The sequence below is a fragment of the Mus pahari genome, chromosome 1 (genome assembly GCF_900095145.1).
Source record: "Mus pahari chromosome 1, PAHARI_EIJ_v1.1, whole genome shotgun sequence".
NCBI lineage: Eukaryota > Metazoa > Chordata > Mammalia > Rodentia > Muridae > Mus > Mus pahari.
The window spans coordinates 82184460-82199580 of record NC_034590.1 but is presented as its reverse complement, the minus strand read 5'-3'; the positions used below and the strand labels follow the sequence as shown (position 1 = coordinate 82199580).

General features: G+C 48.5%; 1 protein-coding gene across 1 annotated transcript in view; it reads right to left on the bottom strand.

Annotated features, from left to right (window-relative positions):
• Micalcl (MICAL C-terminal like) overlaps positions 1 to 14899 on the bottom strand; it is a 45197-nt gene extending 30298 nt beyond the window's left edge. Inside the window, exons 1-4 of the mRNA XM_021194180.1 lie at positions 14749 to 14899; positions 7332 to 7406; positions 3067 to 3212; positions 1273 to 2560 (exon numbers count right to left, since the gene is read on the bottom strand). Coding sequence (XP_021049839.1) covers positions 1273 to 2560; positions 3067 to 3201 — 1423 coding nt within the window. The 5' untranslated portion in view covers positions 3202 to 3212; positions 7332 to 7406; positions 14749 to 14899. The remainder of the gene's footprint in view (positions 1 to 1272; positions 2561 to 3066; positions 3213 to 7331; positions 7407 to 14748) is intronic.
• Positions 14900 to 15121: the final 222 nt, after the last annotated feature.

The following is a 15121-nucleotide window of genomic DNA, read 5'->3' as shown; positions in this document are numbered from 1 at the left end:
AGCTCGGCGGGTAGGAATGTTGCTTGCTATGCAAGTGTGAGCACCTGGCTTAAAATCCCCACATCAAAGGCTGCGCAGGGCTGCACCCGGTCCTCCTGTAATCCTGGCGCTGTAGAGGAGCGGACAGGAGGGTCATGGGGCTTACTGGCTTCCAGCCTAGATCCAGGTTCAGTGAAAGACCCTGTCTCCAGGGAGTAAGAAGTCAGGGAGTAATAGACCAAGACCCAGCAATCTCTTCTAGCCTAGATTGCACATGGATGCACACATTCACATACATGCACATGCACCACACATTCACACACCCATAGTGACAAAAAAGGAAACGCCATATATGTGTGGTTCTTAAAGAAATACACTAAATATTGGCAAGGTGCAAAAACAACACATTCTGCTTCTTGTGAGATATTTCCGTACTGTTTGATTACTCAGACTCTTTGATATATTAATTAAATAATCAACAACAACCAGCTTTAAATATAAAACGTCTCTATTTTCATTGGTAATCAAACATACAGAAAAGTGGTTAGTAATTCAAAGAAAACCAAAAGGTACATGTGTAAAAGTGTCCAGCCAGCACCATTCATATGGTATAAATATATCCACTTACAAATATTTGCATATGTACAAATATTATATTGCATATATACTTATAAGTTAAACAGTCAAATAATAGTTCATTAAATGACAACATTGTCATAAAATAGGACATTCTTTCAAATCACATTTATATAGACTCTGGTCATTTATATAGAATATAATTTATATAGAATATAAAGTTGATTTTTTAAAATATACAATTATATGTACATCTCAATAAAAATGTTCATATAGTCATACAGAAGGAAACTGGTAGGATTATTAGTTTAACTCTTTCTATAATTTCATTTTTTCTCCAGATTTCTCTTACAAAAATCTAAAGTTTCCTTAAACTTTCTTTCAATTGCATTCATTTGCACATGTGTGTGTGTGTGTGTGTGTGTGTGTGTGTGTGTGTGTGTGTATTGGGGGAGGGAGGCACACATGTGGCGGTCACAGGACAACTTGGGTGGAGTAGGTTTTCTCTCTCCACCCTGTGGGTCCTGAAGATAGACCTCAGGTTGTCAGGCCTGGCAGCAATAGCCTTGAGACCAGCTGAGCCATCTCACCAGTACCAAGATTCCACACAGAATGACTTGGAGAAGGAAACCAAAAGTGCACAGTGACTGTTAAGCCAGTGAGGCTACTAACTGCTGAGCACGAACTCTAGACTAGACCACTAGGAAAGTCACTTACGTGCATCTTGCCCTGTGGAAGAAGGATGTGCCACCTGTCCCATGGAGGTGCTGCCAACAGGCTGTACCAACTTCTCCAAGGACGGGACTCTGTTCCCTGGTGGCCCCTTCTCCTTGGGGCTATTAAAGAAGTCCCCAATGTCCTTTCTTTGTTTGCATTCCTGGAGAAAACTCTCAAAGGATTTATCTTTGAGGCCAAGGGAAGAAATATGTGAGGCTCCTTTCTTTGGACCATGAGTGGCATCCTGCAAACTCACTTTCTCCAGGAGTGTGGGGACATCTTCAACCTTGCTTCGAGGTGTGGTTGAAAAGAACATCTTGGATGGACGACTGGGCAAACTCTGGCTGCGGAGGATGGGGTTGGGAAGGCTAAGGTCTGAAGTTTGGGCAGCCTTAGATGTTGGAGAAGCCAGAGAGAAGAATGCTGAAGCCTTCTTGGCCATGTGTCTCCCTGGAGACTGCTGGTCCCCATCTTTACTGGAACCCAGTTTCCGGAGGCTGAACGAATGAGTAAAAGCATGTAGCTGGCCCCTAGGCAAAGTTCTGGACTCTGGCTTAGGGCTGGTCTTCTTTCCAGCTTCAGAGTTGGGGAGCAGAGACCTAACGATGGCATTTGCTATGAGTCTCAGGGGGGACTTGGGTGGAGGCACCTCTCGCTCCTGAGGTGCCTTGACAGGTGGGGTACGCATCCCCCCCAGGGCCTTTTTCTGGGATAGCAGCTTCTCTTTCACCACCTGAGAGAGGGTAGAAGGGCAGATTGGCTTCAGGCTTCTGCCTCTGCCGTTCTCAGCACTTTCCTGAGAGAGCTGCTGCCCAGTCTTGTGCTCCTGGGTGTAGTCAGTCCAGTCTAGCAACTCGGTCTTCTGCTCCTCAGTGAGGACTAATTTCTTCAAACCCAACTTCCTCTCTTTGGACAGCTCCGGTCCACCTGGCTGTCCCATCCTAGATTCCTCACTCACGTCTCCAGGGTTCCCTGCAGCACCAAGAGCTAGATTTTGATTGGGCAAATACTGGTCCTTCCCTGCAATGGGGTGGTGTATGCTTCTGGAGTTTCCAAGAGCCTGTGCTTCCTGGCAGCCCTCTGAAGCCAAGATCTCCTCGGGGCTTCTGAGGCCTTCTCTACCGGGGCCCACCAGGCAGTCTTCTGTGTTCTCTAGCATGGGGCTATGAGGCAGATAGAGGGGAATTCCCTTAGCGATCCCTTGAGCCCTGGCACGTCTGAGGTAGATTGGAGTGGGGCTAACATCACCTCTGGAGATCTGCGGGGAGTGGAAGTTGTAAGCTGGCACCTATGGGAGTGGGCAGAAATACTGGTTACTTAAAGCTCCCTGCCTTTGTTTCTATGGGGAAGGGACAGGTCAATGCACATACCACCTACCTTCCTTCTCCCACTCTGAGATACTTAAAGTCAGAAGGAAGCTATAGAAAGGTCACTCTTTGGCCCAAGTGGCTAGACCTTGCTGGCATCTATCCACAGTCCCTTAATCAAATCATTCAAGGCTCCAAAAGAGTGGTTCTCAACCTGTAGGTTACAACCCCTTGGGAGAATCAACTGACCCTTCCAGAGGGGTCACTTAAGAGCAATGAAAACCACAGATGTTTACGTTACAATTCATAATAGTAGCAAAATTCGTTATGAAGTAGCAATGAAATAATTTTATTGTTGAGGGTGACCACAGCATGAAGGACTGTATTGAAGGGACACCAATTAGGAAGGTTGAGAAACCCTGACATAGTGAGGCGTGTGGCAAGTTGGCTTTCCCATCTCCTGTGCAGAGACCTGGAGTGTAGTTACCTGGGGAGAGGAGGAATCATCTGTAGTGTGCCCAGGTTCACTGGCTGAAGAAAATGAAGATGGCAGGGAAGATGAAGAAGACAAAGACGGAGGAGGAGGCGGCTCCTTTGGAGGCAACAGTGCTTTTTGGTTCATGGGTGTTGAATCTATGAAGGAAATGACATATTTCATTGCTACCTTGTTTTTAGCATAAAAGAAAAGATTGTGGATGGACCCTCAGTTTTAGGAAGGGAGATGCTGGGGGTGGACACAGAGGTTCCTAGTGGCCATAACTTGGGACTTGTCAGCAGGGCACTGGAGAAGTCATGCAAGCTAGTGGTTCAGCCTTCTGTAGGTAAGCTCGTTCCCAGGAGATGAGCATGCAACCCGCAGAGTGCTTCTTGGAGACTGACATTTACCGCTAACGCTTCCCCGAAGTCATGGTGGGCAGGAACTGGGATTGCACAGAATCTCTCTGTCAATAAACCATGTTAAGCTTCTTGCCACAAGATGTCAGACCATTAGGTGTGGGCATGGACAGGATAGATGGCATGGTCCTAATGAAATGGGCTCTTCCTCTCAGATGAAGAAAGCCCCTAAAGGGCTCTTAGACAAGGTGGTTAGCTTGAGATTTTATGGGAGCCCAAGAGGAGGGAGGTTACACCCACATCAACAGTTCAAATCACAGAGAATTAATGGGTCCTTGATAAACTTCTGTAGCTCAGGGAACAGGCAGGAAGTAATGTATCGCTTCAGAGATATTTGAGAAAGGATAGCGGCTGGCCTCTGGGGAGGCATAGTTCTGAACTGTGGGCAGCTGAAATCATCTTGTCCTGCAAGAGCAGGATTCTGACAGTACATCCCGTCCCAGGAGGCCGTTTAGACCCATGTATACTGACACTTCCTGTCTCTCTTCCTCCTCTTCCCTTCCAACTCGGGACCTCAAATCTGCAATATCAGGTACTTTACCTCCAGGGTGGAGCATTTCAGACAACTTATATTGAGCGAGATTCAGAAAAAAGCAGTCTTTCATGGGCTTGCTCGATGCTTCCTCCTCAGGCCATGACAAGCCTTTGTGGCCCTGAGCAGCATTCCTTAGGTACATCCTGGGACTGTGTGTCATTAGTTTATTTTCTACCCAGTACCCCAACTCCCTGCTTCAACCGGCTCAGTGGCCCATTTAGATTTCTATTCGGTATCTTCAACCAACAGGTTCTAGCTCATTTCTTAGTTCAACACAATTCCCAGGTCTCAGTTTTCCCCAAAGCTCTAGGTGATAGGCACCTGATCATGTACTCAAACTATGCTTTTGTTACTCTGAGAAAATGTGAGGAACTTTAATGACACAGGGTCAGGGATCTCTGGGGACACATGTCTGAAGAAAAGCTAAGTTACCTCCACCCAAAAAGAGTTTCAAACATCTTTCGGGGGCGGGGAGGCCTTGGTGGACTTTCAGTATGCTTTGCTCTCTTTACATAAAGATTAGCATGTTAGGCAGTGCATACCAGGTGTGGGCTCTGAAAAGATGGCTGCTGTACACATGTGGTCCATGAGCTCCCATAGGGTACCCCACACTTGCCCCAGGATGTTTCTGAGGGGAAAGATAACTGGGGAACATGGCTGCTGTGGAGGTGGGTAAGAGGGAAACCCTGGGAGAAAGGCCGTCAACTGCCAGGAACTGATGCAGGGGAGGCACTGGCCTCCAGCCCATTACCCACACCCAACCCCAGCCCTCAACATAATGGTTCTAGCCTAAAAAGGCAAAACTTGTTGAGTGAGTCGTTGTCTTGCTTCCTGCCTCCAGTTACTAAATTCCTGCCAAATTCCTTCTCCCCCTCTTTCTCGCCCCCTCAATCTCTTCTCCCTGCCGTCTGCTGAATCAGGCTCCTTAAGTAGCCTCCAAAGTCCCCTCAGCTCCACAGACTGTCCCTTTGTTCCTCTGAGGCGTCACAAGGGACCTTGTGACACAGAGTCAGGGACACCTTGAGCTAGACAGAGAAGTCTTGGGATCTATAAGATCACGATGCAGAAGCCTCTCTCCTCGCCTTCCTCTCATCCCAGGACCCAGCCTTGCTGCGAGGTCTCTGGTCACAACGTCCTGATCCATTATCTTAAAGTCCGAGGTTGTGGAAGGCTTGAGAAATAAGGCCTGGTCTCTCCCTTGACTTTGTCTTTGGGCCAAGGTATTGCCCAAGGGCCAGGCACGACTCCAGATTGGAAAGAAAGACCAGGGAGGAGCTGGGAGATGGGAAACCTCTTCTGGGAGACTGGTCATGTCCTCAAGCTCCTCTAAAAGATGGGAAAGGGATCCCCAGGAAAGGGACCCCCAGGACCCCAATTTAGTCACACGAGAAAGTTACTCACCTCCAGTGTCCTTATCCAAAAGTACCCTCCCCCCACCATGCAGAAACATGCTAGCTTAGCATGATTCCCATCTATTTCCCTCCCCTGGCACACAAACGTCTGCCTCAGAGGCCATGGGACACCCGCCCAGCCAGGGTTGCTCTAACTCTTGGCTTAGGAGCTCATTCTTTATCTACCTCCATCCTCTTCTCCCATGCTTGCTGGGGACCTCAGACATGGCCAAGCCAGGCTGCTTTGTCCTCTGTAGGGCATAGGTTCTGAGTGCTACTGGCTCTCAGGTCCTCTGTGCCAAAGGGGTTGAAAAGTAGGCCTGGGACAGGATTATAGTTTTTGTGACCGCTGGGGCAATTCCTTGTGCGACGTTCTCTTGTTTTCTTTTGACCGAGGCGGCCTTTCCCCCTGATGGTGACGTTCAGTTCACTCTAAACTACCTCAATTGGAAAGGATGCCTATGTTCTATATCCTATAAACCTTGTTCTGGGGCATAAGGATTCTTGACTTGGGGGTTGACATGGTGACTGGGAGTCCGAGTACCACTGCTTCCTAGAATGAAGGACTCTCTTCTTAAAGTCTTGGAGCGCCCTCTAGGGGCAGCGTCCTGCAAGCCTGAACCCATATACTGTTTCATTGGGCCCTAATCCAACCAGTTTCCAAACTTCCTCCCTTTCTACCTTCCTCCTTTTCCCCCCCCTCTCCCCCCCTTCACACATAAACAAGAACTCCTTTGAACCAGACCTTGCTAGGCCACAGAAACAGGCTCAAGCGCTGTCTGCACCTAGCATGACTGTTGTTTAAGACTCATACCCTGTATCCATTAGTAATGGAATGCTACAGTCTCCAGGTCTGTCCCCAAAGTCCACCCCTGAGTAGTAGAAGTGTGTCTTGTTTTTCTAGAACCCCTGTCTCTGCCGTTTGCCAAGCTCCTATCTCACCTTATGCTGGGAGCTTACTGAGGGCTGACTGAGCGCCCTGACACTGGTGATACTCAACCGTTGGGATGGCCTTGGCACCCAGGAGGACTGGCCTGAGAGGGATCCTAGTGCTTCCGTTGTGGGGAGACTCCTGGGAACCTTAGTTCCCCCTGTCCTCTCACGTTTGCCTCCTGGAGGAGCTCAGATGATTCATCTTAGCTTGTTCCTAGGTCTGCAGGTGACCCTTGGCCCAGGTAGACACAGGAGAGGTGGTGAGTCTGGGGGTTGGTTGGTGGGAAGTGACTCATTGGTCAGGAATCAAGCTGACACAGGAGGAGGAAGAGCAGAAGCCCAAGGCCATGTTGGATCAGCCTGGGCAGATGGAGGTGGGAGAGGGAACATGAAGACTAGGGGAGGCAGAAGGGGGTGATGGGGTCAGAGCAGGGTGGAGCCTCAGCTTCTCACTCAAGGGTCCTGGAGGAATTCTGGTTGCTGTGTGACTGTGTGTGCATGGTCACTGTAACTCTTGTGGGAGCTCTGAAACTCACCCGAGGCCAAGATCTGGAGAAGAAACAATCCCCCCCCCATGTATGTTCTCTGTATGTGTGTGTGTTTACACCCCTATTCTAGTGCAAGCTGCTATCTTCTTGCCTTAGTCACAGTGACATAGAACCAAGGCAGGGGTGGGGTGGGGTGGGGATCTAGTCCAGTCCCCAGGACAGAACCAAGCATCTGGCTCTCAGTTTCCCCCTCTTTCTCATTTCAAACTTGGAGCTCAAGGCTGCTATGGCTCTGGTCTGGTGAAACTACAGAATCTTAAGGTACTGGGATTTCAGAGTCGAGAGGAATAGAGAGTCCCCAAATCCCTTGGCAATGATTCTGACCAGCAGTGGAAATCGAGTCAAGCTAACAGTTTTCCTTGCCTTTGGATTCCAGACTAGGCCAGAGAAGACACCATGTAAGGAATGAGGGCAACTGCCCTCCCCCACCCCTCCCCCTGCCATGACTCACTGGACTGGAATCTTCTTCTCCAGTTCTGGTATTTGCTTGAAGTTGGAGACTGGAGGCTATGGGCCCGCTGCAGCGCTGAGGAGGGAGTAAGAACCATTAACTGTGTAGGAGAGGAATTTGTCTCCCATGGCTTACTCACCAAAAGTTAGCAGGCAGATGCTCAGGATGGGCTGATGCACTTCTTATCATAGAGTGAGTCTCTGACCCCTCCCATTATTCATTCATTCATTCATTCATTCATTCATTCATTCATTCATTCATTCATCAAATAATTATATAGGAGGCTGGAGAGATGGTTTGATTCCCTGAAACCCAGATTAAATGCTGGGGGCGGGAAGGATAGCCCTTCCCAGAGAAGAACGCATCAATTAGTTGTCCAGTGCTAACTGGTCAGGCCTGGAAACACATACAAGTAACACTATATAAACAAAACAGGTTATATTTAGGAGTATATCGGTATGATACAAATACATATATGTATGCAGTAACAATTAAGGAAAAAAGAGGCCACAATTTGGAGGAGGGAGGGCTGTGTAGGAGAGTTTGGAGGGAAGAAAGGAAGAGGAGAAATGTTATAATTAGATTCCAATCTCAAAAAGAAATCTGGCTGTAGAGGCATGTGTCTGTAATGGCAGCAGTCCTACAGTGAGATGGGAGAATCGGTGAGATGCTCACAGCCCACCGGGTCTGCAGTGCACTGCATAGAAACATCAGGCGAGACCCTGCCCCAATAAAGTAGAGAGTGAGAACCAACTCCTGAAAGTTGGGTTCCCGCAGAAGCACTTTTGCAGGGCCCTGTGTGCCTCCCCTCTGCCTGGCTGGGCCTTGAGCACAGGCACTGGCCGCTCCAAACCTGAGAACAGATGTGGCATCCAGCTGCATCCTGGTCGCATGCTGGGCTCTCATGCACAGGCCCTGGGCTTCCATCATAGAGAGAGGTGGGGTGTGAGTGCACATGGGAGGGGCAGGAGGTAGAACTGGGAGGCATGGGGGAGAAAGAGACCCCCGGAGGGGGCTGGGTGTGGGAGAAGGAACAGGGAAGGTTCGAACACAGAACTCTTTGGATCCAACATCTCACCAGTGAATGTTCTCTCACCTCACCTAGACATCGCCCCACCCCTGTGAGCTGACTTGAGTACTGCCATGACAGCCACTACCTGGGTTTCCTTTCTCAGGACACGATCCTTCAGCTCCTTAGGGTCTCTGCTTTAACCTCGGTGGGATAGTGGAACTGATGGCTTAGATGCCCCACTGGTGGTAATAGGCCACCTAGGCATAGTTTTACCATAGTGAGGTCATAATATAACCAGAGTCCTAGGTCAGAGGCCCAGCTCCGTGGGTTCTGTGATGTCCCAGGAGGCTCAGGCATTTGAATACTTGGTCCCTTGCTGGAAGAAGTGTGTTCCTGAGATGGCTGGACTCTGAGAATGTAAAGCCTCATCCTCCTTCCCCTTTCTTTTCTGCTTTGTGTTTGCCATTGGAGAGGTGTGGGCTCCGCCTGCCTGCTGGACTCTCATCCCTCTGGAACTGGAAGCCCAAATAAACCCATCCTTTTCTAAGTTTGTCCTGGCCATGGTGTTTTACCCAGATGTCAAGCTTTCCCCAGAGAAAGTGAGCAGACGCCATGGTGAAAACGCAGGGAAGCATTTTAAACATCACAAAGCAAGCATCTGAGCCCATCTTTGGAGCTCTGATGTGAGCTCTGGGTTTAATAGAGAGATCTGGGTCAGGAGGCAAGAGGACAAAGTCCAGGTGGGGCCGGTTAATCAGTGTCCTGTTCTGGCTCTGCACAGTGACTAGAAGAAGCATCTTAGTGCTTGAGAGGACAGGCCACGCCCTTCTCATGATCATGGCAGCTGGGAGTGGACTCTGTGTAACCTCATCATGGTGACCTGTTTGCCATGCTCTGCTGCTCTGGAATTTAAGGAGTGACTGTAGATTAGGACAGTGGCTGGAAAAAATGTAGACTTCTTTGGGGGTTGGAACAGGACTCTATAAAGGCTAAAAGTAAGCCAGGATCACTCTTTTCTTTATGCCTTCGGCCTTGACAGGTGGGAGAGATGGGGCGGGTATCACAAATGCTTCTAAAGTGATTGACACGCAAGAGTCTGGCCCAAAGCTTGGACAAAGACAAATTCAAGCAGAAAGGCCAGGTTTCCTTGCTCGGTATTACCCTGTGGGCCCAAGTGAGGAGCAGCATTGGTTTCTTAATTTTGAGATTATAATATAATCACATCATCTCTCCCTTCCCTTTCCTCCCTCTGGACCTTCCCATATTCCTTTCCTTGCTCTCTTTCAAATTCATGGCCTCGTTTTTTTTTCCCATTGTTGTTACATGCTTATACACATATATCCCTAACTATAACCTGCTGTTTGTATGTTACTAGTATGTGCGTTTTCAGGGCTGACCATGTGGTATTGGGCAATGGGGTCATGTGTTCTTCCCGGGGGAACGCTGTTTCTTTCCCCCTCAGCATGCCTTAGTTGACTACAGTTCTTTGTGTAGGGGTGAGTCCACATGGGCTTCTCTCCACCCACGTTGGCATGTGGCTGTCCTAACTCGGCTTCCGTTTAGGTAGTCATGTCGGTGAGACTTCATGGATGCAGCATATGACATGACTAGGAGACACAATCTCATTGAAAACATCCCGGTCCTCTGGATCTTACAAGCTTCCTGCTCCCTCTGGATTCAGCACTTTTCAGCAAAATAACCTGTCTGTCTGTCTGTCTCTCCCTCTCCCCCTCTCTTTTTTCTTTCTCTTCCTTTGTGTTTGATATGGTCTCACTATGTATCTTGCTTGTGACCAGGATGACCTCGGGCTAGCAGCAACCCTCCTCCCTCTGCCTATCAAGTGCTGGGAATACAGCTTTGCATACCCCCATCGGGCAAAAGAAATTTCTAAGTAACGTTTACAGCAATGGTTTCTAGAGCAGTGTCAAACAGCACAAAGCATAGCTGAGTCCCTTCTCTCAAGCTTGCACTCTGTATGTACTAATACACAGTAGTATGTTTGCATGTAGGTTTTATGTTTGTTTTTAAAAATGTGTGTGAGTATTTGCCTGTATGTATGCCTCTGTACCATGCACATGCCTGGTGCCCTCAGAGTCCAGAAGATGTGTCATAGTCCCTGGAGCTGGCGGTACAGGTAGTTGTGAGCCACTGTGTAAGGGTTGGAGCCTCTGCAAGAGGCCCTACTCTGTGTTATTTTAAAGGATCACTGTTGGCACTCAGTGCACAACCTGTTTTGGGGAAAGGTGTAGAGGGCAGGAATTTAACCAGATGTCTTTGATCTGATTTCATTGTTGCATACTAGCAATGTTCTTCCTTCTCCATAGCTGTTGTCAAATGACCACTCAAAGATGAAGAATAATCGACTTGTTTAGGCTGGCACAACTTGGGGACAGATTGCCCTCCTTAATCGTACTGATTTCTGTCCACGAACTCGGTGAATTAGATATATTCGCTTAGTTGCTTGGGCAGGAGCTGGAGCGACTTCATTCAAGTACACCAGGAAGCTGCGCTGCTATGGTGCCTAAAGCACGGGCATGCTGACCTGCATCATGCCCTGCACTGATGTACTTGGGATTCTCCTGCCAGTGCAGACATGTGATCTTGCTCTATTTAGCCCACAGAGCCTGGCTCTGGGGTGGTAAGATTTGGGACTACGCCCTTTACGTAAGATTGATATAAATCACTGAACTGGGTTCTCATGCTTTGGATTTTAAGTGTCCCCAAAGGGCTAGCATGTTAAAAGCTTGGTCCTTAGCCTGTGGTGCTGGGGAAGGGGGTGGGAGCTTTAGGAGGCAGGGTCTAGGGCAGGGAAGCTAGGTCACTGGGCTTGGAGCTTTGAAGGACTGTGAGGATCCTTGGCCCTTCCTGGCTTTCTTTTCACTGCTGAGATGCCACCAGGTGAGCAGTTTTCTCCACAGTGGTGTTTTGCCCCACCACAGGCTCAAAGGCAACTGGGCCAGGAGACCAGAGACTGACACCCTGCCACATCAAGCCAGAGTCTTGCCTGCTTGTAAGTTGTATATACAGTGTTCCCTCTGTTCCCTGCCCCCAGCAATGGAATGCTGATTAAGTCACAGAGTTTAAGGGAATGTTTTCTAGTTTCTGTGACACAAGGGTTTAAGTTGCTTCACACCCTCATCTTGGGAAGGTTCTAGGTTGAAGAACTCAGAGAGTATGGAAGGTTCCTTGGCATGCCAAGGCAGACCTGGAAATCTCTTAAGCTAAAGGACCATCAAAGCCATTATCTTTTTATATTTACTCATGTGTTATAAAAGGGTAAAACTGACTTTGAACTTTGCACTTTATACATTGTTGAGACGTCATAGACTATGGGGGCTTTTGAAGTTAGACTAAATATTTTTTATTGTGGTATGGCCAGGTATGGCCCCCACAGACTCATGTGTTTGAACAAGCCTATGGGGGCCAGGGGGTGGAATGTAGTGGTTTGAGTATGGCTGGACCATGGGAAGTGGCATTATTAGTCGGTGTGGCCTTGTTGGGGGAAGTACATCATTGTGGGGGTGGGCTTTGAGGTCCCATGCTCAAGCTCCACCCAGTGTGGAGAGACTCTCTTCCCGGCTGCCTGTAGAAGAGTCTCCTGCTGCCGCCTTTGAAGCAAGATGTAGAATACTCAGCTCCCTTTAGAGCACCATGTCTGCCTGGACACTGCCATGATGATGATGAACTGAACTGCTGAGATTGGAAGCTAGCCCCAATGAAATGTTTTCTTTTATAAGAAAAAAATGGTGGCATAAAACCACAGACAACCAATAAAAAATAACAAATATGCCTAGAAAGATGGAGAGAAGGTTTGTCTCCCTTCGAGGTTGTTGTGGATAACACTGCTGTGATCATAGCTATATAAATCAGGAGTCTTACAAACAATACTTAGCTCTTACCTGGGTTCCTCTGAATTCACTGGGAGGCAGTGATGCAGTAAGCATCTTAGCTGGTGGACCTCCATGAGATCCACTAGTTAGGTTTGCCCTGTGCTTTTTGGGAAAGTAAGGGGCTTATGCCATTACTGTGATGCCTGGCACTGCAGACTGTCTAAAGGAGGAGAGACTTACTAACCAGCAGGGTTTTCGAGAGTTCAGTCCATAGCTAGCTGGGTCTATCACTATTGGTGTGTAGTGCCACAGAGCATCATATAGTGGATCAAACAGTCCCACCGGGAAGCAGGGAGAGTAGGAAGAAGAGTCTGGGGCTAAGATATGCCTATGAAAGACACCCACAGTGACCTACTCGCCCCAACCAGGCCCCACAGTCTCATGGGCCTTTCAGCTATGGCCTCATTGACAAGTTAATCCACTAAAGTTAGCACCATTCATGATTTAATTAACTGTCAATAGCTAGGGACCAAGCCTGCAACACAAGCATTTGGCAGGGGTTGAGGGTAGAGGAAAGGCATGCCATATCCACACTGCAGCATCTCTGTAAGAAATGTTACATCTGTACTGGCGATTGTCTGCCGATCATCATCATGACGCTAAAGACTGAATCAACAGACAGAAGGAAGTCAAACGATCTACCCGGTTTTTCTCTCTGCTTAAAAACTCATTGTAGAATAAAGTTGGCTTCATTCTACTGCCAAGACCAAACTTCTCTAGGTTCTGAGGGCCAACCTGTGCTTCACAGCGTCAGGTCTTGGTATGCCCTTCCCTGCCAGCACAAGGTGCCTAAAAACCCAGACATTGGTAGCTATTGTTAAGGACCTGACATCTCTCAACATCTTTTATTTGACATAAATAGAAGCTTTCTGCAGAGTTAAGCATTGTGCTGGTTAGGGTTTTTGCAAACTTGATAGAAACCTAGACATATCCGGAAAGAGAAAATCCGCTCCATCAGATTGGCCTGTGGGGGTGTTTTCTCAATTGCTAATTGATGTAGGAGAGCCCAGCCCACTGTGGGTGGTGTTATCCTTAGGCAGGAAGGCCTGGGCTGTATATGAACGTTAGCTGAGTAAGCCCAGGGAAGAAGGCCAGTAAGCGATGTTTCTCCATGGCCTCTGCTCCAGTTCCTGCCTCTAGGTTCCTGCCTTGAGTCTCTGTCTTGGCTTCTATCAACGATTGACAATAACCTGTAAGCCAAATAAACCCTTTCCTCCCCATGCTGTTTTTGGTCAGTGTTTTATTATGGGAGCAGAGACACAAACTCAGACAAGCATTGAGAAGAGTTGTGTCAGCACACACCTATAAACCAATTCACTTATCCTCTTCCCCAGTGAGAGCAACCGTCTCTGGGCTTCCTTCGTAACACTGGCTGTTTAGAACATGGCTCGACTCTCTGGAGTCTTTACTTCCTAAACTGGCTTTGTGATTCTGGATCTGTAAGCCTTCTTTTTCACACAAACTCATAATTCTGATTCACAGCTTCTGGGAAAGGGGCTTAAAGTCCCATTGAGGAGAGAGGAAAAGGAGAGAAAAGGGTGAACAGCAGGGAGACTTCCCTTCTGTCAGGGTTAGGATTAGTGGTTTATTTTATTTTATGTCTACTTCCTAGTTCTTAAAGACTCACATTGAAAGTTAAATTCAGAGTTTCCAAGGCTTGGAAATGTCTATACAAGTTTCTGGGTTTGTTTTGGCCCAGGGCTTCCCAGGCTTGGTCTTCTGGGAAACCCCACACTGGTGAGAAGAGCTGGAGATCTTGATCTTGGCCACCAGAGGGCAATGCAGGACAAGCTGACCACCAGCTCTCGCAGGCTATTTAGGGTGGCAGATTTCTATTGCCAGGCTCTGCCAGGGTCCCCAGGAAGTCAGAGGACATCCTGATTTGCTCACATGCTGCTGAGTCTTCAAGAGCTGGGCTACCAAAGGCAAGTCCTTAGGTGGCCTGAGCTTAGCGAGTAGGGTCACCAGCCCTGGTCATGTTGCTCATTGGCTAGAGACCACAGCATATCCCAAAGAATGAGCTGCATGCTACTCACCTCTCAAGTCAACCTAAAGTTGGAAAGGGGTCATTCGGAGAGAAGGTCCAGATAGAAAACATACATTCATTATCTTATAGGTCAACTTTGGGTGTATCTCACCTACCACTGTACCCCTCCACACACACCCTCCCGTGCCACCCTGAGAGGTACATGCTCAGGTGGTTCTAGGAGACTGACTTACTTATGGTCACATAGCAACCAGGCTTATGTTCCTATCTTCAGAAATTATGGGATGCTCGAGGGACCCCTGAGACAAAGGACTTGGATTTCCTTATCTACGATAGCCAACGACATCCAATAGAGGCCCAGAACTATTAAATGTTTGTGAATCCAAAGCTCCTGGAGACGGAGTCCAGGTCTGGTCCTGACCACTCCCCTCTGTGCACTTCATTCACCAAAGATTGCATCCCCTGGGATTTGAGGGTCCCCGCTCCTCTCTGTGTCCTTGAATGAAGCCTTGAGGGCCCATAACTCACCAGGCAGAGCTTGTGGCTCTTCGTGGTGGAGTAGCAGAGAGACTGGTTGGGTCAGGGTCTCCCGTAGGGAGATGTGCCGGGTTAGGGGCTTTGATAGAGGTGGGGATTCTGGAAGCTGAGGTCTTTCTTCATAGGCCTCTGTACCGGGGGCTGTGATGCTGTCGTAGTCGGATTCTGTATCAGAGCTGGAAGAAGGGAGAGGAGGGTGGCTCAGAAGCTCTAGACATCCCCCTCCTCCTCTACATCCCGTGCCCCACTCATTAGTCCCTCTCACAGCCCTTGGGGCCTGGAGCAAAGATGTCAGCTACCTCTGTGCCTGGGCCCAGACTTAGCTCTGTCACATCCTTAATTATGTCCCCTTAGACTTCCATGT